This window comes from Helianthus annuus, chromosome 5 (genome assembly GCF_002127325.2).
Source record: "Helianthus annuus cultivar XRQ/B chromosome 5, HanXRQr2.0-SUNRISE, whole genome shotgun sequence".
Lineage (NCBI taxonomy): Eukaryota > Viridiplantae > Streptophyta > Magnoliopsida > Asterales > Asteraceae > Helianthus > Helianthus annuus.
In genome coordinates this window covers 93,942,932-93,964,936 of record NC_035437.2, presented here as the reverse complement: position 1 = coordinate 93,964,936, position 22,005 = coordinate 93,942,932, and the positions used below count along the sequence as shown (strand labels likewise).

General features: G+C 40.5%; 2 protein-coding genes across 2 annotated transcripts; both read left to right on the top strand.

Annotated features, from left to right (window-relative positions):
• Window positions 1-10,552: 10,552 nt before the first annotated feature.
• Window positions 10,553-16,730, top strand: LOC110940304 (WD repeat-containing protein WRAP73). Its single transcript, XM_022181849.2, has 6 exons — window positions 10,553-10,912; window positions 11,986-12,474; window positions 13,026-13,247; window positions 13,361-13,433; window positions 15,124-15,231; window positions 16,179-16,730. Exons 1-6 carry the CDS (start codon window positions 10,796-10,798, stop codon window positions 16,550-16,552), a joined length of 1,383 nt encoding a protein of 460 aa, XP_022037541.1. The 5' UTR covers window positions 10,553-10,795; the 3' UTR covers window positions 16,553-16,730.
• Window positions 16,731-17,882: 1,152 nt separating this feature from the next.
• Window positions 17,883-18,542, top strand: LOC110942906 (extensin-like). Its single transcript, XM_022184669.1, has one exon. The coding sequence runs from the start codon at window positions 17,883-17,885 to the stop codon at window positions 18,540-18,542; it is 660 nt and encodes a 219-aa protein (XP_022040361.1).
• Window positions 18,543-22,005: the final 3,463 nt, after the last annotated feature.

Below are 22,005 nucleotides of genomic sequence, written 5' to 3'. Positions count from 1 at the left end.
AAAAGGTTATATTTTTACAAGTTTACAACCGATCGCGTCATGATAAAAAGGAACCAACATAAGAAAATTATGAAACGGCATAACAAGTCTAGTTTAAAATTCGATTATATATGCTTGGTCACATTAAAAACCAATTCCCACAAAAGTGAGTTTTGAGCCTTTATTGAGCATAAAAATACACATATTTAGATTAAATGCTCATTTTTCGTTTCTTGTGTGAATAGCCGCTCGGTCCTTACAAATCTAGAACTTGCCACGACGATACATTCCCGGTCCTTACCAACTTAAACCCAAGTAAGTAAATGATGGAGGCATTAGGACTAACTATTTTTTTTTTCAAAACCATTATTTTTCATTTTTTTTACCTACCCAAAATCCCCCTAGAAAACCCCTTTGAGCCTAAACCTTTCATTTCATTACCCCAAAAACCATTTTTACCCACCAAAAACCTTTTTCATTTTTTTCCTTTATTTTAGTAACAAGCTCGGTTTTTCGTCAACTTGCCCTTTCATGTGACATCAAAAAAAAAAAAAAAAAAAAACTATATGATGAAGTCAAAAACAAACAAAAGCTACAAAAGCTTGTTTGGAGAAATACTTCAAAAAAAAAAAAGGTCACTAAAAACAAGGTATTTTACGAAAACCGACACTTGTTACGATTTTCGCCCTTTTTACTAACCACTAACCAACCACCCACCTTTAAACCCAAGCCTTCACCCAAAAAGTCCTCTTGATATTTACGAAGGTAAAAAGTTAAAAAGGAGGAGGATTGATCGCTTGGCAAGCCTATGGAAAGACGTAAGTTCCGTGCCGCTCTCGAGTGATTCACTAAAATATACACCTTCGGCCGAGTGTTGAGTGATCTCCCGTGAGGTATGTGAACTTGTATATAAATGGAATTTTAATAAGGCATGCTATGCCCAAATAAGTAATTTATCTTATGAAAAGTTCAAAATAAATCATAACGAATAGGATTGTAAATAAATAAAAATAAAGCCTACAAAAAACTTGGATTCCCGACACTCTAGGACAAGCTAAAAAACTTCTCTTCTACCTATTCCATTTGGGAGTGTAAGCCACATTTAAAGAGTTTTGCTTGAGGACAAGCAAAAGTTCAAGTGTGGGGGTATTTGATGTGTGTAAAATGCAACATATAAAACACATCAATTAAGGCATAAAACTAACCCTTTTTTAGTACTAATGTTGGAAAAAGAGTGTTTTTGTCTTCCTTTTGTATTTTCAGGATGAAATGAGCTCAAAATCACAAAAGAAGCAAAAAGACCACTAATTCTACCACAAATACAAGAAAAGGAACAAAAGTAGACTGCCCGGACCCTCAACGGCACCTCCCAAAGCAAAAAGGAAGAAACAGAGTCTGAACACGCCCCGTGTCCAGCGAACACGGGGGCGTGCCCAGGAAGCAGCAGAAAAGACAAACCAGTAGAAGCTTCCATTGCCCACCACGGGGCCGTGTCCAGCGAGCACGGGGGCGTGGTGAAAGTACAGCAGGCGCATTAATTGTAATTCGCAATTACAATTAATGAGGAGAGAGAGTGTCAGGCGGGCACGGGGCCGTGTCCAACGGACACGGGGCCGTGTCCAGCCTTCTGTTCAGCCTATAAATAGAGGAGCTTGGCTTCATTCTCTCTCATCCCTTGGCACACCACCTCTCTCACACCTCATCCACCACCCACCACCACCATAACACCATCATCCACCACCATCATCCATTGTCCATCGTAGAGTGTGTGAGTCGTCTCGGGATCCAAGATTGATCGTAAGAGTTCTTGACAATCAAGGCCATGTTTGCCTAAGTCTCTTACATCACTTGGTGAAGACAAGTGTTTAGTATAATACTTTTTATTTTTAATCTTTTGCACTTTTTATTTGGTTTTGTATTAATGACTTTAATAACTAGTTACTTATGTTGAAGGTGATCTTTCCTTATCGTTTGTCCGTGGTGTCTTGGCGTTATTTTACTGTCTATATAAAATAAAAGATTTTCACCATTCATATCTCCACGGTCTATATGGAGGTATGTTGGCTACCTGGTCGGGGGTTAAGGGAACGGTTTGGTAAAGGTCTTGCCCTTGTTCAGCGTTTAGAGGTCCTGCTTGGGACCTGGGTCAAATTTAGTAGGATCTCCTTCAATGCCCATAGGTATTGGATGGCGGGGATCCAAACTCTTTGACCCCCTCATAAGTTAACTACTATTAATACTATAACCCGGCTATTTAGGACTGTATCCCTGCTGACTCAGACTACTTAGCCGAGGGTAACGTCACCGCCAGAAGCGGGGCCTACCATAATTTGCATTAATAACTTAATTCATTATCTTTCAATAATCCGACCCTTTAGGATTGTATCCTTGCTGACTCAAACTACTGGGTTGAGGGTAACGTCGCCTTCAAAAGAGGGGCCTACTACAATAACTAAGATAATCTCTTAAACAAGTGTAAAAGTGCAAAAATAATCAAAGGTTATACTAATACACGTGTCGGATCCAAGTGATTCATCTTATCTATCTGTTTTTATTTTATTTTATTTTCAGCATTTAGTTAGTTTTTATTTTTCTTAGTTTAAAACAATTTTCTAACCTTTTTGATTTGATTAGACGTTGAGGATAAACCGGTATTAAAAGCTCTTGTGTCCTTGGACGACCTCGGTATCTTACCAACACTATACTACGTCCACGATGGGTGCACTTGCCCATATGTGTGTTTAGTGTTAGTGAATATCGTGTTTTATAAATTTAAAACTTGGCTAAAAGTGTAAAAAGGGCTTAAATATACATCAAAATAATATTACACCTAACGCACATCAACAACTCCTAATTCCTGCAGTTCACACAAAGAAAATAAGTGGTCAGAGAGCAAAACCAATAGGGTTGGCATTTCCCAAGTAGCTCTCATCCTGAGGACGCACAAGAGGGAGAAGTTGAAGTCAACATAGTTATGCAGGTAAAGGAACAATGGTTACGTAATTCAGAATATTGTAGCAAAATAGATCAAAAAAGCTTCAATTTTTCAAACCTTGCTCCAATTCGCTTGTCAAGTCCCAACATGTTCAAAGTTTTAATCACATTTGTCATGATTGTCTGTTTGGTATGAATACATATAATGATGAAGATAAACCAAGATGAAAGCAAAAAATGAAAGATGAAACACAAGTTAATATGTCAACAACCTTGTTTTATTATATTAGAAACTCTACCTGGCAACATTGCTGGATAAGATAGGAAGAGCAATCAAAATCGATGGTAAATATATGAATACACACTAAAACTGAATTATGAATACATATAAGTCCACTCGAAATTAACGAAATGATATATGATTACTACACAATACAACTTTTAAGTGTCTGGTGATATAATGAATGATTAGATAAGGACCACATACCATGATACCATGATGAATGAGTTCAAATCTTGGGTGACCATGAAGGACGTCTGTGGTATAATTTTTTTTGAATGAACCCGGTTCATATATATGTATATATTTATTTACTACAAAGATTAGTCAAAACACCTTTGACAAAAATGTATACATACATATATGTTAGTTAAAAAACTTTAACTATTAAAAATATATATGTATAATTTTAGGCAACGGAAGCATAAGTAGCAATATTTAAATATGAACACTGTTATACCAACAGTATTTGCAATGGAACAAGATCACCAACATGCAAACATCAAATAAAGCACCAACCATAGGGGGTTTAGATATACCTTCGGTTAGTAAATAACCGGTTGTGCCATGCACCGAGGTTCAACGAACAAGTTCTAGTGATACGAACCAACGAGATGCGAGTGTAAACCCGTGTAGCGGCGGGCGGCGGTGTAGTGGCAGCGGCCGGCGGTGAGCGGCGGCGAGGCAGTGGCTGGCGGCCGGTTATGGCTTTTCTTTTGAGAGTGTTTTTTTCCTTTTGCAACAACAAGCTCATGCAAGACCCAAGTACCCATTTAAATAGTGGATGGAGGTCTATGCATGTTTGCCAAGTGGCGGACATGCATAGTGCATGTGATGCAATTGGCCAAGGTTCTTGGTGCCCGACAAGTGGCGATGCAAGAGTGCATGCGCGACAAGTGGCGTAGCACGGATGCATGCATGACAAGTGGCGAGAGGAGTGTTCTTGTCTCACCCGGTCCATGTACCCGTCTCTCAGTTTAATACCCGCGTATCGTTCGTAATTACCAGTTAAATTAGTTAAGTGGATTTTAGTTCGTTGCCCACGGTGGTCAAGACCCGGTCGGCAGCGTTGACTTATCGATCCGGACATAAATATCCAACAGCTCCCACTTGAACGGTCTCTGATAAGATCTCAACACAGACTACCAGTGGTGCTCTAGCTACACATAGCTGCCCCCAATAGGACATGGCACTTTAAAGTCACTAACCAAGGTATCTTCCCTTTAGCAACGGCTTGTTACTTAAAGACAATAGACTTATGGCAATCATTATCATCTATCCTTTCTGTAAAAGACATCAATTGAACAATGAGACATGGATCAAATTCAATCTCATATGGCGTTCACTCATTATCATTGTCGTTCAAGAATCAAAGTGGTCCAATCAAACACACAGTAAGTTTGGGTAAGGCCTTACACTTCACCAGTTTGAATCAACGAGGGCGCCCCGACATCTAGCTGTTACATATAATGTAAGAGTATAGAATTCCATCTTGACTACATACAACTCCCACTGAACTTCAGAGCTACTCCCAACCAATGCCTTTATGACTGGCAGTTACACGACAGCGGTTGACACTGATCAAAGAATAGTCTTTAGTAAACGAAAGTTCTAGTATGTATCTCGGGTCAGAGGATACAAAATGAGCATGCCTAAATCAAAAACATCTTATGACTAAGATCCATGAAGATGATTTGATGCGAGTTACATCCAGCGTCATTCACAATGAGGCCTGTGAATTTGGAAGTCAACTCCTTGAGTCCAAAATCAGAATAGTCTTAATATAGAGTCGTTCCCACGAGTCTGACCGACTATGGATAATTTAGAATACAAGATTTATGGATTAAACGTATCATATTCGAACACAGTTGTAGGATTCAAGAATTGCATTTAACTAGTAAATCAAAATGAATGCAAGAGTACAACTGTTTGATGTCCGTACATCCAAATACTAAATCAAAACATATCACTAGCTAATCTAAGCCCAATAGCGTCCATGTGACGGTCATGTCTTTCATGAGTCATTGGCTTAGTAAACAGGTCAGCTAAGTTTTGTTCTGTGTCAATTTTGGTTATAACAATGTCTCCACGTTCCACAATCTCACGTAAGTAGTGGAACTTTCTCAAAATGTGCTTGGCTTTGTGATGTGATCTAGGCTCCTTGGCTTGAGCAATAGCACCTGTGTTATCACAAAATATCTGGATGGGTTTCATGATACTTGGAACCACATCGAGATCGGTTATGAACTTCTTCATCGAGCGTTCTTCATGGATTTGATGAACCGTGTGTGCAAAGCCTTTTTGGATCGTTTCGTCATCATGTTTATCGATGATATTCTTATCTACTCGAAGTCGAGAGCGAAACACGTGCAACATCTTCGTTTAGTCCTCGAACTTCTTCAAGGAAATTGCCTCTACGCCAAGTTCTCCAAGTGTGAATTTTGGCTCAAGGAAGTTCAATTCCTCGGTCACATCAACAGTCAAGGAATTCACGTCGATCCAGCGAAGATAGAGGCTGTAAAGAGTTGGATAACGCCAAAGACTCCATCTGAAATCCGTTCATTTCTCGGATTGGCGGGTTATTACCGTCGATTCATCGCCGACTTTTCTAAAATTGTCGTGCCTCTTACCGCTATAACTCATAAGGAAAAACCTTTTGTTTGGGGTTCTGAACAAGAGGACTCCTTTCAAACTCTCAAGCGTATGCTTTGTAATGCTCATGTCCTCGCACTTCCCGATGGAAACGACGATTTCGTTGCTTATTGCGATGCCTCTAACCTAGGTCTTGGTTGTGTTCTTATGCAACGAGACAATGTTATCGCGTATGCGTCTCGACAACTCAAGACCCACAAGAAAAACTACACTACCCACGACCTCGAGCTCGGTGAAGTTGTTTTTGCGTTAAAGATATGGCGACACTACCTTTATGGTACAAAGTGTACGGTCTTCACCGACTATAAGAGGTTACAACATATCTTGAACCAAAAAGAACTAAACATGCGCCAACGCAGATGGGTTGAACTTCTCAATGACTATGATTGCGAGATATGCTACCATCCCGGCAAGGCAAACGTCGTAGCCGATGCCCTCAGTCGACGAAGCTATGTGCATAGTATTCATAATGTTCAGGTCCGGAATGATCTCAAAGCCCTAATTCGCGACGCGCAGCACGCATGCTTCCTTGAGAATACCTTGAAAGAAGAAATGAAGCGTGGTGCCGAAACTCAATTAGTGAATAAATCGAATGGTATCTTTCACCATCTTGACCGTATTTGGATTCCTAATCGCAATAACCTCCGAGAGATATTGATGATTGAAGCTCACAAATCTTGATACTCCATTCACCCCGGTGTCGACAAGATGTACCAGGACCTCTGTTCTAGGTATTGGTGTCCGGGCTTGAAAAAGGATATCGCTCTGTATGTTTCGAAATGGCTAACTTGCTCGAAGGTTAAGGCCGAACATCAACAATCCTCTTGTTTACTCGAACAACCCGAAATCCCAATGTGGAAATCGGAAAGTATAGCCATGGATTTTATTACAAAACTCCCCCGCACGCCTTCTGGTCATGATAGAATTTGGGTTATTGTTGATCGTCTTACGAAATTTGCTCATTTCATTCCGATACGAGAAGACTTTAAGGTCAAATGCTTAGCACGAATCTATACCGATGAAGTCATTTGTTGACACGGGACGCCTCGTGACATCATCTCTGACCGCGATGGTCGTTTTACCTCACATCTCTAGGAGACATTCTAATCCACTCTCGGTACGACTCTCAACCTCAGTACCACATTCCATCCCCAGACCGACGGTCAGACCGAGCGCACGATCCGCACCCTCGAAGACATGATTCGTTCGTGCATTATAGATTTTGGTGGTAATTGGGATTTGTATTTACCCTTAATAGAATTTTCATACAATAACAGTTATCACACTAGTATACAAATGGCACCCTTTGAGGCACTATACGGTAGAAAATGTCGATCGCCTATTGTTTGGCACGAGATCGGAGACGCACAGATCACCGATCCCGAGTTAATACAAGAAATGACAGACAAGATTCTCCAAATAAGAGACAATCTCCTGAAAGCTCGGAGTCGTCAAAAGAGCTAAGTCGATAAACGACGCAAGCCCCTAGAGTTCGAAGTTGGAGATCACGTCCTCCTAAAGGTTTCACCTTGGAAAGGGGTCATCCGATTCGGCAAGAAATGGAAACTCGCGCCATGTTACATGGGCCCTTTAAGATTTTGGAAAGAATTGGTAAAGTGGCCTACCGACTCGAATTACCGGTTGAACTCAACAACGTACATCCGACTTTCCACGTCTCAAACCTCAAGAAGTGTCTAGCTGAAGAAAAGCCAGTAGAAATCAAGGATCGAGAAACCAAGAAACTTCGACGTAGTCATATTCCCATAGTGAAGGTTAGATGGGAAGGCAAACGCGGCGCTGAGTTCACTTGGGAACTAGAAAGTGATATGAAAGCTAAATATCCACAACTCTTTGTCACGTCTACTACTTAATTTTGGGACGAAATTCCCTAAAGTAGGGGAGCTGTAACAACCCGACTTTCGGTTGTTCCTATTTTTATCGTTGTTTCATTCGTAAACGCTTGTACTCCGAGATTTGATTACCAAGGGTTAACTACATTTTTAAAACGCATTTTATATCGCCTATTTATCGCGTTTAAACGCTCACCACAATGAAAACTCAAAGAGAACTCAAAACACAGATTTATTTATATTATTTGTGTGTTTAAATGTTAAATATGTTATATGTGTTTGATACTCGCTTAAAACGCTCAAACACACACTCGCGCAACTCGATCTATCACGCTAGAACGCAACGCAATGCAACACAACACTTAATTACCTCGCTAAAACACTTAAAGTACTCGAACTAACTAACACAACCAAACACACCAAATGAATATCTGACACGCGAAACGGGAGCCACTCGCACAAAACAGGCCCCTTCGTACGAAGACACCGGCTTCGTATGAAGGCACCCTTCGTACAGAACCCAATCTGCACCAAATCTCTCCTCTCTATAAATACCCAGATTACTCCCTCATTCACAACTTGCTGCCACTCGCACAAGAACACTCCCCACCTGCCTTCTCTCTGCATCCCAAGTAAGAATCATTATTTTTACAAGTATCACAACGACTTTTCACGAGTTTATCTCCGATTTCATCTAAAACTTCTCTATTTACGAAAACCTTCATCTTTTTCATCAAAACTTCTGATTTTTGCTACGGATCTGCACCTAATGGGTGTATTGGGCTTAGCTTTGGCTTCCCAAGATAGAAATCTAATGATTTCGCACTCACCAAGTGTTTAATCCAAGGAAAACTGTTTTAAACTCGATTTTTACACTAAAATGGACCAAAGCCGACATATGTTTCGTTCATTGGATAGTGGGACAAAGCGGTGTCGAAACCGTCATGAAAAGGACTCGAAAACACATCCGATTCAGGCGAAAACACGGTTCCGAACGCATGAAGACGCAAAAACAGCCACCTGTACAAACGGGACTGGCTTGTACGAAGGCACCCCCTCATACGAAGGCACACCCTTCGTACAAACCAACCCATTTTCCCACCGGTGACTAAATCGCTCAAAAGACCTCTCCGGCTCTAAGTTTAATCAGTAGCTTAAGGCTGGATGGATGAACACTCGATTTCCCGAAGAAAGACGCGAAGAACACTCGATTTTGGACACGGGAACAAGCAACTTTCGTACGAAGGCACCACCTTCGTACGAGGCGGCCCTTCGTACGAAGAATCTGTTTTCCACTCGACACTCCAACTTGACCGTTTCAGCACTTTGGAAGACTTATGCACTTCTGTTCCCGTACGCAGGCTGATCCGACGCTCCCTCCACTCCTTTCTAGACCTTGTTTAACTGTTAAGCACGCACTGTGAGTATGCTCGACCCTTTTTGCTTAACACATTTTTTGGCTGTTACATACGTTCTCTATCAAAACACGACGCACACAATGCTTAAACTCTTTTAAAGAACGCTATCCGCTCTCGCATGTTATACGTGAATTGCTGAATGGTTGTTTGCTATGTTTACACAATGATGACTTGCCCTACCACCCTTAGCAACGATAGTACTATAGTTTGGACTCAGCACCTGTTTACTCAGGGGTTGTTAAGGATTTCTTACTAACTTTACGTGCGTGCTCACTATGGTAAACACGTATCGCGCATACTCTACCACACAGTCATGTTGGTTAGCCTGTATCATTGTCGATAGCTTACTTGATTCGCCTCTTTACGTGTTACATGATGGTTATGCGTATACGCTTTATTACTATACTTATGCTACACTTGTGTACTCACCTTTACATTATTGTATTGATCTTTATTTTAACGTATATGACAGGTTGATGGATTACTGTTGGAAATGGTCTAGGATTACTAGAAACCCACCTAAATTTAATTATAAGCTTTGTTACGTCTTGTTTTGTTGCTTGAGAAACTACTGAATTTCGTTTCGGTTTTGTGAGGATATTTGTTTGATTGTATTGGAAATTGTACCTTATTAAATATTGTCATAAATAGTCGTTATGCATTCTTTCGAGCAACCTATTCGCATCATGCCACATCCCGATGATTCCGCCATCGGTTGGGGTGTGACACCCGCTTTGGTTACCGCTGGTGCTCGGAGTCCCCTAAGAGGCTGTTTGTTTAGCTCTTAATGGAGCTCTTAAGGGTTCAGACCTCTCTTACTGGTTTCAGCACTATTTGTTTTGCGAGCAGATATCTGAATAATTCAGACATTTGCCTCTGAATGATTAAGCATTATACTGAGGCGGAATGGTTAATATCTTTAATCTGAATTGGTAAGACATTTGCCTTTAAATGGTTAACCATTATATTAGCTCTTAATGGTTCAAACCTTTTACTGATTCAAAGCTATTACTCGTTTAGCACTAAAGAAGTTTGCAAACAGATCCATATCAATAAGGTGCAGTGAGACCGGTGGGTATGGGGAGGATAGTCTCTTTGGAGACTACCCGCCACGTAGGCGTCACGTAATCACGGGAGGAGGAGCATTCTCTTGGGGACTACCCAAGGGTGTGGGAACTACCCACTTTAATAAAAAAAATAATATATATTCAAGAAGAGAGAGAAACAATGAAAGGGGCCCACCGCTTTAATAAAAAAAATAATAAAAAAACCCACATGTGCCTCGTCTCCTCCGTCTGGATTCCGACGCAAGTGACGCGATGCCCCTAAGGGGGCCGGTGTGCGACGGGGCTAAGGGGACCCTTGCCGAACCCCATACCCAATGGTCTGATAAAAATGCGAGGCTATATAACACATAGCCTGACAATGGTTACTTTTATACGTTTGACTGTTGAAGTCAAAACATTCTTTCCGATAACCTCTCCTTGACACAATCATTTCAAATTTGAAACTCACCTCACCATAACTTTCACCCACCACCTCACACCAGATCTACTACTAATCTCTCCAAATCCCCTTCACATTTCACACATAAATCAATTTCTAGTGCTAAATCCAACCCTAATGCACAATTTGAGTCCTCAATACCTCAAAACCGTTTTTTCCTGATAAAATACTCTCTGATGGAATTTACAGAATCTTTTAAGCAGACTGGCCCCTGTTGTTTCTCTCCAAATGCTCGCTACCTTGCTGTTGCTGTGGATTATCGCCTTGTCATTCGAGATGTTTTGTCTTTTAAGGTAATTGTTTGAGATCTTTGAGTTTCTTTTGGGTATATTTGTTTGATGGGTTAGTATGTGGTTAAGTTGTGTAGTTTTTTTAGATTTAGGAAGTGCATTTGCTAGGTGTTTTGTTGTATACAGGGTCTTTTCATTTAGGAATGTATTGAGTTGCAGTTTTCTAAAAGAAATTTAGAACTGAAACAGAAAATTGTATGCACCTTTGAGTACCAAAATCCAGGAGCATATTGTAGATTTGCATAGCCTTACGTAAATTAGGTTTGTAGGAGGGTGTCACGTAGAACCAATAGGATGTTGAGAAGCGGAGAATTGCGTTAACCCTTTTAGTAATTATCATACAAGTTAACTAGAATGCATACAGATGTTAATATGTATCACGTTTATTTAAAAAAAAAATATGGTATTGATATTTGTATGTCTTAACTCTTTATGCCGTAGTTATTAAAGGGGCGCACTCAGGGCGATTTGTTGGGCCCGGGGCTTTATTTGCGCCTAGGTGCGCCTGGGCGCTCGCTTTAATAACTATGACATGAACCATAGTTATTAAAGGTGCGAGGCGCACTCAGGGCGATTTGTTGGGCCCGGGGCTTTATTTGCGCCTAGGCGCACATCGGCGCTCGCTTTAATAACTATGCTTTATGCATATATGCACACACTCTACATGCACATTTTAATATTATTTATTAAAAGAAAATTAGGAGAGGGAAGTTATAATCAAAGAAAGAGTAGGGAGAGATAAGTAAATCATATTTCTTTTCAAATTTACTTTTTGATTGAAGCGATAGGTATGCGTGCAACGCGCTTATGCGGTTCTCCCAGTTTTAACATACTATTGGCTATGAAAGAACATGCCCCTATGCTGTATTTAAGCTTTTGTGAAGTTTGTTATTTGCTATAGTGTAGTTATATATAGATGATTATGAGTCTGTGTATATGTATGCATTTTCCTCGTAGAATGATAAATGTCCAAATTCAGAAAATGAAGCTTATTCTCCTTATGTTTTATGATCAACCCACTGACCAAGAGCGGCTTTTATTGTAACTTAACACATGATTTGACGACATTCATCTAGGTTGTACAATTGTTTTCTTGTATGGATAAAATAAGCTATATCGAGTGGGCCCAAGATTCCGAATACATACTATGTGGACTTTACAAGAAGCCCATGATACAAGCATGGTCATTAGCACAACCTGAATGGACATGCAAAATAGATGAAGGTCCAGCCGGGATTGCTTACGCCAGGTGGAGCCCAGACAGTCGCCACATACTCACCACATCAGAGTTCCAGTTACGGCTCACCGTTTGGTCACTTTTAAACACTGCATGTATACATGTGCAGTGGCCAAAACATGCTTCTAAAGGGGTGTCTTTCACGAAAGATGGGAGTTTTGCGGCAATATGCACAAGGCGTGATTGCAAAGATTATATAAACCTAATATCTTGCCAATCATGGGAAATCATGGGTGTTTTTGCTGTCGATACATTAGATCTTGCTGATGTTGAATGGTCACCAGATGATACTGCGATTGTTATATGGGACTCCCCTCTTGAATATAAGGTTTGCATTTACAGTTCTCTCTTCTCTAATACTTCTGTTACTTAATAGTTGAGGTGGACGTGGATGTTATCTCTAACGGGTCAAAAGGGTAAAATACTAAGTTACTTCAAAAGTAAATCAGCCAAACGTGTAGGAAGTAGCCCACATTGTATTTTAATACATAAAACCTCCTATGTCACATCATATAAATAAATTGGATTATTGTTGAAATGCTATTACTTTGGATACATATTTGACACACTACTAATTTAAAAAGAATTATTATTTTTTTTTCGCACCATCTAGGTTAGCCCGCCTTGACTCTTAAGTCTTGACCCGTTTCAACCCATGCCAAAAGAAATCACCCATTTTGACATATACATTTTCTCCCATTTTTCCACTCCTACAAAATAACAAACCAAAAAACATAGTAGTCAAGAAAATTCCAGTGCCAAACTGACTTGTTCTTTTCTCTTTATTGTAGAAAACGCTTATATGCATGCCCAAAATTTATCCTTATAAAGTGTATGCTGTTGTATTTAGATAACAGTTACCTGCCTTATTGCGTGTAGGTTCTGATATACTCGTTGGATGGACGGTGTCTATCAAAATATCAAGCATATGAAAGTGGATTGGGTGTAAAAAGTGTTTCTTGGTCTCCTAATGGCCAGTCTTTAGCAGTTGGTAGTTATGATCAGATGTTAAGAGTTCTAAATCACTTAACCTGGAAAGTATTTGCAGAATTTATGCATCTATCAACTCTAAGAGCTCCTTGTTCTGCTGCTGTTTTTAAGGTACATAACTATCTGGCTTTCAAGATTTGCCAAAACCGAGCGGTAGAGGTGGATTTATTAAAGATATATTATGATTTCTTGAGTTACTTCAATCTTTATTTTTGGTATTTCAGGAGGTTGATGAGCCCTTACAGCTTGATATGTCTGACTTGTCTTTATCAGATGATTTTACACAACAAAATTCTGGTAAACATTTTCAATGCAACACCTCTCTTTCTCTGTTCAGTATCTGCCTGTTTCATTCTTGATCGTTTAATGGCCATACTTGATGATATCAGCATGATTGAGTGTTATCTGCTTTTTTTTTTTTTGGCAACGATTGTGACTTGTGAGTTACCGTAATCCCATTAATGCCATTTTTAACACATGAATCATAGTTATTAAAGGCGCTAGGCGCGCTCAAGGCGCATAGGCCTCGCCTTGGGCATAGGCGCAAAGCGAAAAAGAAGCAAGGGCCTGAGAAAAATAAAGCGCATAATGAAAAAAAATTAAAAATATATTATGTATTAGAAAAGGAATACTATTCTTTAAATAATATAAACAAAATCTATTATATGACACTTTGTATCATTTATTTAGTATCAAAAGTTCTAAAATATTAGTGTATTATTGTAGAAAAGTAGTTTTCCTTGGATAAAAGTACGGATCTGGCTAGAATCTTGCCGGAATTTAGAAAATTTGGCCGGAAACTCTCCGGAATCTAGGAATTTCGCGGGAATGTGCACCTGAACCATCACTTGGAGAATTAAAGCGCAATTTCCTCGACTTAAGGCGCAACTGCCTCGCCTCACCTGAAAAATGGGCCTAGGCGCAAGAGCGATGGCTTTTAACAACCATGACATGAATACTAATTGATTTCAAAACAGTTATGGATAAGAACAAAACAAAAACCTACCGAACTTGGAACTTTTTTCAGCTGTCTTGGATACTTATATCAGATTTTACGCTCTTGGCCTTATGGTAATTTATAGAAGTGGCAAGATGTGTGGGTTGGGTACCGTTTCAACATGGGTTCAGGTTGAAACATGTCATTTTTTATTACAAGTCAAATGGGTCCCGTTGGATTGACCGGTGACTGCTTGTTTTGTCTGTTTTATCTTTATTTTTGTAAGTAACTCTTTAGTTATGACTACAAAAAGTATATTAACAATAATACCCTTAATCTACGAATAAAATGATTTAGGAAGTTGTATACATTAAAAATATACTTTTAAGGTACGACAATGCCATAGTTGTTACTTGTTACTAGCGGCTATAGCGACCGCTATAGCGCGCTATGTAGCATGCGACGTAGTGTCGCTATATGGGTCATAGCGATAAATAGCGAAGATAGCGACTGTTTTTTTTTATGTAAATAGCAATTAGACATAGCTACAAAATAGCTGGATTTATAGGCTTTTGTTAAATATACATGTAAAATAGCATATATACAAGGGTATTTTGATGTAATGTACATATAAAAAGTTTCAAAATTCTTTTTCTAGTGTAATCGCTATTTACAAAATAGCCGTCGCTATTCGCTACGTAGACTATAGGTGCCTTGTCGCTATTTGCTATCGACAACTATGGACAATGCCCGTTCCTGAGAATGGGTATAAATATCCACCCATAGTGTTTTCATTTCATGCGTTCGTCAGTGCGTGTTGCTAACATATGGCTATAAAACTCTACAAGTTAAAATATTCTTTATAGTTGCCTCACAAGTTAAAATATTCTTTATAAAAACCTACAAATTATGCTTAAGACTCGTCGTGTGCGTTCACTTAATTCATTATCTTGTCACCTTTTTGTATCTTTATTATAATACTTGGCCTTGTTGCGATTTTTTCTTCAATAACGGTTCCATTGTTTTTATTGTTTACATTTCTCTTTGCAGAATATGGTCCACCATTTATAGATGTTAGATATGATGTTATGGAATTGCCCATTACCTTGCCTTTCCAAAAGCCTCCTACTGACAAGCCAAACCCTAAGCAAGGAATCGGTAAGCATGACTTATTCTTCACGTTCTCCCGTTTCTCCTAAAAATTGTTTATAGAATCATCTGAAGAAAAATCTAAAAACGAAAGCAGTGAACGCACCTGTCACTCATTAAATAGGTTTTAAGTAGAATATCTATGTGATTTACGTAGTAGAATGCTCATAAAAAGTATATGAAGTTCTTCGAAAAAGGAAACTACTCTGCTTATCCCATAATTCCATGAAAACGCAACATTTACCCTTCTTGGATGACTGCGGAAATCTCAGCAGTCAGCGTTTATTATTTATGATAAAATTTCAAACTAAATTGGCCTATCTGCCCTTTGTCATCGTTGCAACTTCATGGTGCTCTTGCGCCTAGGCCTATTTTTCAAACTAAATTGGCCTATCTATTTGTGTCGAAGACATCAAGCCTAACCCGGGTACACTTAAAATCGTGATGTCGAACATGATCCGTGTAGCCCATTTATCAAAATGAGTCAAACGGTTTGGGGGTTGTAAACAGGTTAGCGGGTTTTAATCAAGTTGTAAATGGGTCATAAATGAGTTGGCGTGTTGTAAAAGGTGTCATAAATGGTTGTAAGCGGATTGGTAGGTTGACGTCACACAATATATATTCTTTTTATTTTATTTTTATTCTTTTATGAAACAGGTTGACGAGTCTCAACATGTATACATACTTAAAGGGGTAAACAGGTCTACCTGAACATGACATTTTTAATTAAACGAGTTTTCTATTAAATCTGGACCTGGACATTTTTTTAACTAAACGGGTTTTCTATTATACATGAACATGACCTCACGATCTTTCTATTGAACGGTTAGACATGCCAACTCAAAACCTGATTAGTTTTGCATTGACTTCGTGTCTTGCTACCTCTAGAAAACATGTATGTGGTTTTTGCTGGGACTTTCAACGTGCATTATAACTTCAGTTTAACCAAACTGCAGGTATAATGTCATGGAGCAAGGACAACCAATACATCTGCACTCGCAACGACAGCATGCCAACCGTCTTATGGATTTGGGACATGAACCTTCTTGAGCTCGCTGCCATTTTGATACAGAAAGACCCGATTCGCGCCGCAGCATGGGACCCAACATGCACTAGACTAGTTTTGTGCACCGGGACCTCCCACGTGTACATGTGGACCCCATCTGGTGCTTACTGTGTAAATGTTCCACTACCACAATTCTCCGTGATGGATCTAAAGTGGGATTTTAATGGTAGCTGTCTTCTACTTAAGGATAAAGAGGTGTTCTGTTGTGCTGCTGTTCCTTTGCTACCCGATGACTCTAACAGTGATTATAGCTCAGATAATTGAGGCGATTTTATAAAAGATTAGAGTAGTTTTGTATATGCAAGATTTTTATGTAATTTTCTGTGTAGATGCTGATAACATGTTCAGACATCAAAAGTGTCTATCTACCTCAAGAATCTTGTGCATTGGTGACATGTTACATTCATGTTTGATGATTTAATGATTTTATGTTGTGCCACGAGTTCATGAGTCATACGCTTCCCAAAAACATATAGTTATAGAAATGTGTATTAATGTATTGGATTTTAAATTGTTAAATGTTAAATTTACTATTATGAAGATTAAGTATTATATTAATGCGTAGTTAATTTAGTTATAGGATGGTGGGAATATCAGTGGTTACGTTTGGTCATGGTATGTACTATGGATCAAATGTGTTGTGTATGTCAACAAACTTGATTTATGTTGGGTGTTTAAACGTACCCTCCTCCCCTTTTGAGCGTGACCCCATGTGATGGAAATATTTTTTATTGGTGCCCATCCCTCAAGTTTTATGTATATACATATTTTTATAGATAAATATTTTAAGTAGCTGGTTTTAACTCTTACTCAAACACAACATATTCACCGGTTCAGGAACACCTGACACATAACTTTCATGCCTCATATAGACAACAGACCCTTTGTTCAATGATGACGGGGGTAGCTCAAGCCTCAATAATATGAATGACTAAAACACATAACAACTCAAAAGGTTAAAAGGTTCAAAACCCGCGAGTTATGGTAAATAGCAAAAAGAACAAGCACAGTAATCAGTCACATCACTAGTAACCCACCAACTCTCCTCTCAGCCGCAAAAGTGGCAAGTGCAAAGGAAACATCCTTTTACCCGCAGGTTTGAAGCCTTCAACCCCTAAATGGCTAAGTACCCTACTACAGCTGAGTTTCACTAGTTAAAGGTTTCCCCTTTGGGAAGAACTTTCCTCTATAAATGACAGCCCTTGTCATTCAGGCAGGAGATTAGCTAAGATCATTCTTGATCTCTGATCTTTCTTCTTCTCCCTCGAGAACTTGCTTCATGCATGCTTCTCTTCTTCACTTCAACTATTATAACTTCGCTAACAACAACGTCCGAGGCTGAATCTATTCCAGTCAAGGATTTCAAGTGAACAACAACAAAACTAGTGAACCTCCTCCTATGTCTAGCAAACGTGGGGGACCCCACGACCTACGTTAGGCAAACCGGAACCCTTCGAGCCTTTTGCCTAACCAGTCAGTCCACTACCCTTGGTCTCGTATTTGTTGTAACAACAATATGGCGCCCACCGTGGGGCTACGCCGCTTATTTTTCTCAAAAGACTAGTAGTGTACCCCCATTTTCTCTGAAATCATCATGTCTGAAGGGGAATCCCCGGGAGAGGTAAACCAAATTCCACGTGCCTCTACTCCTAGCACTAGCCAAACTCCTGTGGTCATGCCTACTTCGTTTTCGACTCCCGGAAGCACTCCAACAGGAGCCACATACCCCGAGTTCCTCTCCTTTCAGACACCGACCCCGTCTCGTTCGGGAGTCCCATCTCCTAATGTCGGTGCAACAAACACTCCCACACGCATCGACCTCACACCGGAGGGGGTCACGAACAATTTCCTACAGTTAAGGTCTCTCCTTAACCATTACGTGAATAGGGAAAGGGATAAAGAGGTAAGAATCAGGCTAGACTATGATGAAACAGAACCGTCATTGTCACCAGGGCCACCTGTTCTTCCTTTCACAAGCTCGCAGCCTGCCACATCCAGAAATGAAGCTGGTCCTAGCCATCCTCCTCCGAATCCCAGTCCATATACATTTACAAGGCCAGATCCAACATTTTTTCCTTTATTTTCTTCTCAGCCGGCGGCAACCGGTGCACCATTGGGACACGAGTTAACTTTGGATCAGTTGTTACAATCTCAAATTGCAAGCCTTCCACCTCCCACAACTACCACATGGGAACAGGCCATATCTGTCCTTCCCTTGGCACGAAGTGCCGTCATGAGTGCTCCTATGGGGTGAACAATGCAGCTGCACCGGAAAGCCTTCAACTTCATGCCACAAATGATGGCCCAAATAATGGCAAGCTTCCCTTGGCAGCACTTCATCAACCAGGTGCTAGCCACCCAAGGGAATGCTAACAACAACCTGGGTACGAGAGTAGAAGAAGATTTGGCCAAACTATACAAACCGAGCAATTTGTTCTGTTTTTCTCAGCAAATCGCTGATTACGATTTCTAAACCAGGATCAAAATGCTTTCTCACATACAGACATACGATGGAACGGAAGATCCGGAGGATCACCTCCAAATCTTCACCGGGGCAGCGAGAATAGAGAAATGGTCCAACGCTGAATGTTGCTTTATTAGACTATGTCAGCTATGTTAAGTTTATTATTGATGTTTTATAGATTGTATAGGGTATCTGAGTGTATTTAGGTTCTCTATATATTTGGTTGTAATCTTCTGTCATAATTCAATAATACCGATTACTTTTTCATAAACTGATTTGGTATCAGAGCCAAATCAGCTCCAAAAATTTCTGCCGTAACCAGCTTCTGCCCTAAAACCCTACTGCCGTCAACCAGCTTCTGCCGCCTAACAGCCCCTGCCGACGCAACTTCCGGCCAATAATCTGATTCAATGGCAGCAATACTTGTATTCTCAAACCAAGAAAAGACTACCATAATTCTCACAAATTCGCTTTTACTCTCAAGCCCACTAATTATGGCTATTGGAGATCTATGATCGAATCCTTCTTAACCTCGCATAATCTCTTCGGCTATGTTGATGGAACGATTCCATGTCCAGAACAAAAAGTTACTGTTGAAGGTGCAACAACCGATAACCCCAGCTTAAAGCCCTGGCTTTCAAACGATGCTGACATCCGCACGCTGATTATTTCCACCGTGTCTGAAGATTCGTACCAACACATTCAAGGGAAAACATCTAAAGAAGTCTGGTTATCTCTGGAATGGGCTTATGCGCCAGTCACTGTTTCTCACGAATTTACTCTCAAAAGTCAGCTTCTACGCATTACTATGAAGGGCGACGAAAAACCTATTGATTACCTCTGCAGGGCACAAGAATATGCAACCGCTCTTGCCAATATCGGAGAACCGGTAAAAGACAAAGATCTCGTAATGTTAACTCTTGCAGGGCTACGAGAAGAATACAATGGCTTAAAGACAAACCTGTTGGCTCGTCAACCACCTCTCTCTTTTCACTAAATCTATGCTTTGTTATGTGATCATGATTTTGTGGTCACCAAACTGATGAACACTAACCCACAGGCTCTCCTTGCAACGAATTCCCCATCTCCACAGCCGCTTTTGGCTGCCACCTATCCTATGCCTACCCAACATAACCTTGAACAATTGCAACAACAACTTCAAAACATCCAACTGATGGCTTCTCAATTGGGTTACCAGCTGAATTCCACTTCGTCACCACATCCCCAGGCTTATTTTGGATCTCGTTCCTTCCATACAAACCGTGGTGGTCGGAGTTCTCGTGGTCATTATCGAGGTAACTCACGTGGTTCATTCACTCCACGGTCTAGAGACAATGGTTTTACACGATAATTTTCATGGGCTTCCGCTCAGAATACCGTATACGGTCATTGCAACCGATGCGGAATCGGTCACTTGCCATCTCAATGCCCAAGTCAGCCTATTCAGCAAAATCGGCTCCCACCCTAGGCCAATTTTACAGCCTTCTCGGATGCTGCTTCATCTTCTGGAAGCACTTAGAAGCCTGACACTGGTGCAAACTATCATGGAACTCCAGACTTATCAAGCTTAGACAACTCTGTGAGGCATATCATGGTAATGATTCCTTACTTGTTGGCAATGGTAACTCTCTACCCATTTTTCATATTGGGTCGTCCAAAATCTATTCCTCAAACAAAACCTTTAACCTTTCCGACATTCTTCATGTTCCTGCCCTTAAACATAATCTTTTATCTGTTCAAAAATTTTGTCTTGACAATGATGTTTATTTTGAATTTCACTCTGCTTATTTTGTTGTGAAGGACGAGTCTACACGCACTACCCTCCTCACGGGCCCCAGTGAACAGGGTTTGTACTCTATCCGCCTTCCACAACTTAAATCTCTGCCCAAGGTTGCTTTCACTGCTGTCAAAGCTTCTTCAAGTATTTGGCATCAACGTTTAGGACATCCCCCTGCTCAAGTTTTTCGTTCAGTTGTTTCTGATTGTTCTTTACCTGTTTCAGACAAATTATTAAATAATTTATGTTCTTCTTGTAAAATGGGAAAATCATCCAAATTGCATTTACCTGATTCTAATTTTCGCAGTCATAATATTTTGGATCTTATTTATTGTGATGTTTGGGGTCCGTCACCGTCACCGTCCTTTGATGGTCACCGTTAATTCTTATTATGTGTTGATTATGGTACTCGATATATGTGGATTTATCCCTTAACATAAAAATCTGATGTTTATGCAATCTTAACAAATTTCATCATCATGACCGAACGTCAATTCAACACCAAATTAAAATGTATTCAATCTGATTGGGGGGAGGGTGAATTTCGCTCCCTCACCAACCTTTGTCGCGACCTTGGCATCATTCATCGACGTTCTTGTCCTCACACCAGTGAGCAAAACGGCTTTGTTGAACGTCCACATCGGCACGTTGTTGAAACGGGTCTTTCCTTATTGGCTCAATCAAGCCTTCCTCAGCGTTTCTGGCATTTTGCTTTTGAGACTGCCGTTTACCTAATCAATCGGCTTCCTTCGCGTGTCTCATCCAACAAGTCTGCCTTTGAACTTATCTTTCATCGCAAACCTGATTACTCCTTTCTGCGAGTCTTTGGCTCTCAATGCTTTCCTTACCTTCGCCCCTACAACCGTCACAAAATAGAATTTCGTTCCACTCCTTGTGTATTTCTTGGCTATAGTCGTTCTCACCATGGCTATCGGTGCTTTGATCCTTCCACTGAACGCATCTATAATGCCCGACATGTCCGATTCATTGAACATGTCTTTCCTTATCAACCTTCACCAAACCCCAACTCGTCACCTACACCCAATTCTCCATACATCTCAATTTTTCCCAACCCCCCACCCGGCTTCCCACCTGAGCCTAACTCTACACACTTATCATCTCCTTCCTCACCTACCCACCAACAGCCATCAGCCCACCCCATTCACTCACCACCTCCACCAAATTCGCCCGCTTTGGCCCAACCACCAACGGGCCAAAATACTATTTCGGCCCCAATACCCACGACCCAAAACACTGCTGATCCTACTCCTTCGACCCAAACACCCACGACCCAACACCCTACTGGTCCTAATCCATCTACGGCCCAAATGGCCAGGCCTCGGCCTTCTAATCTTCGACCGAACCCTAAACAACCTGACCGTTATAACCCGGCTGCCTATGCGGCCACTACTTCATCCAAACCTGTTGAACCAACCAATTTTACCATTGCTAACAAGTATGCTGAATGGCGTCATG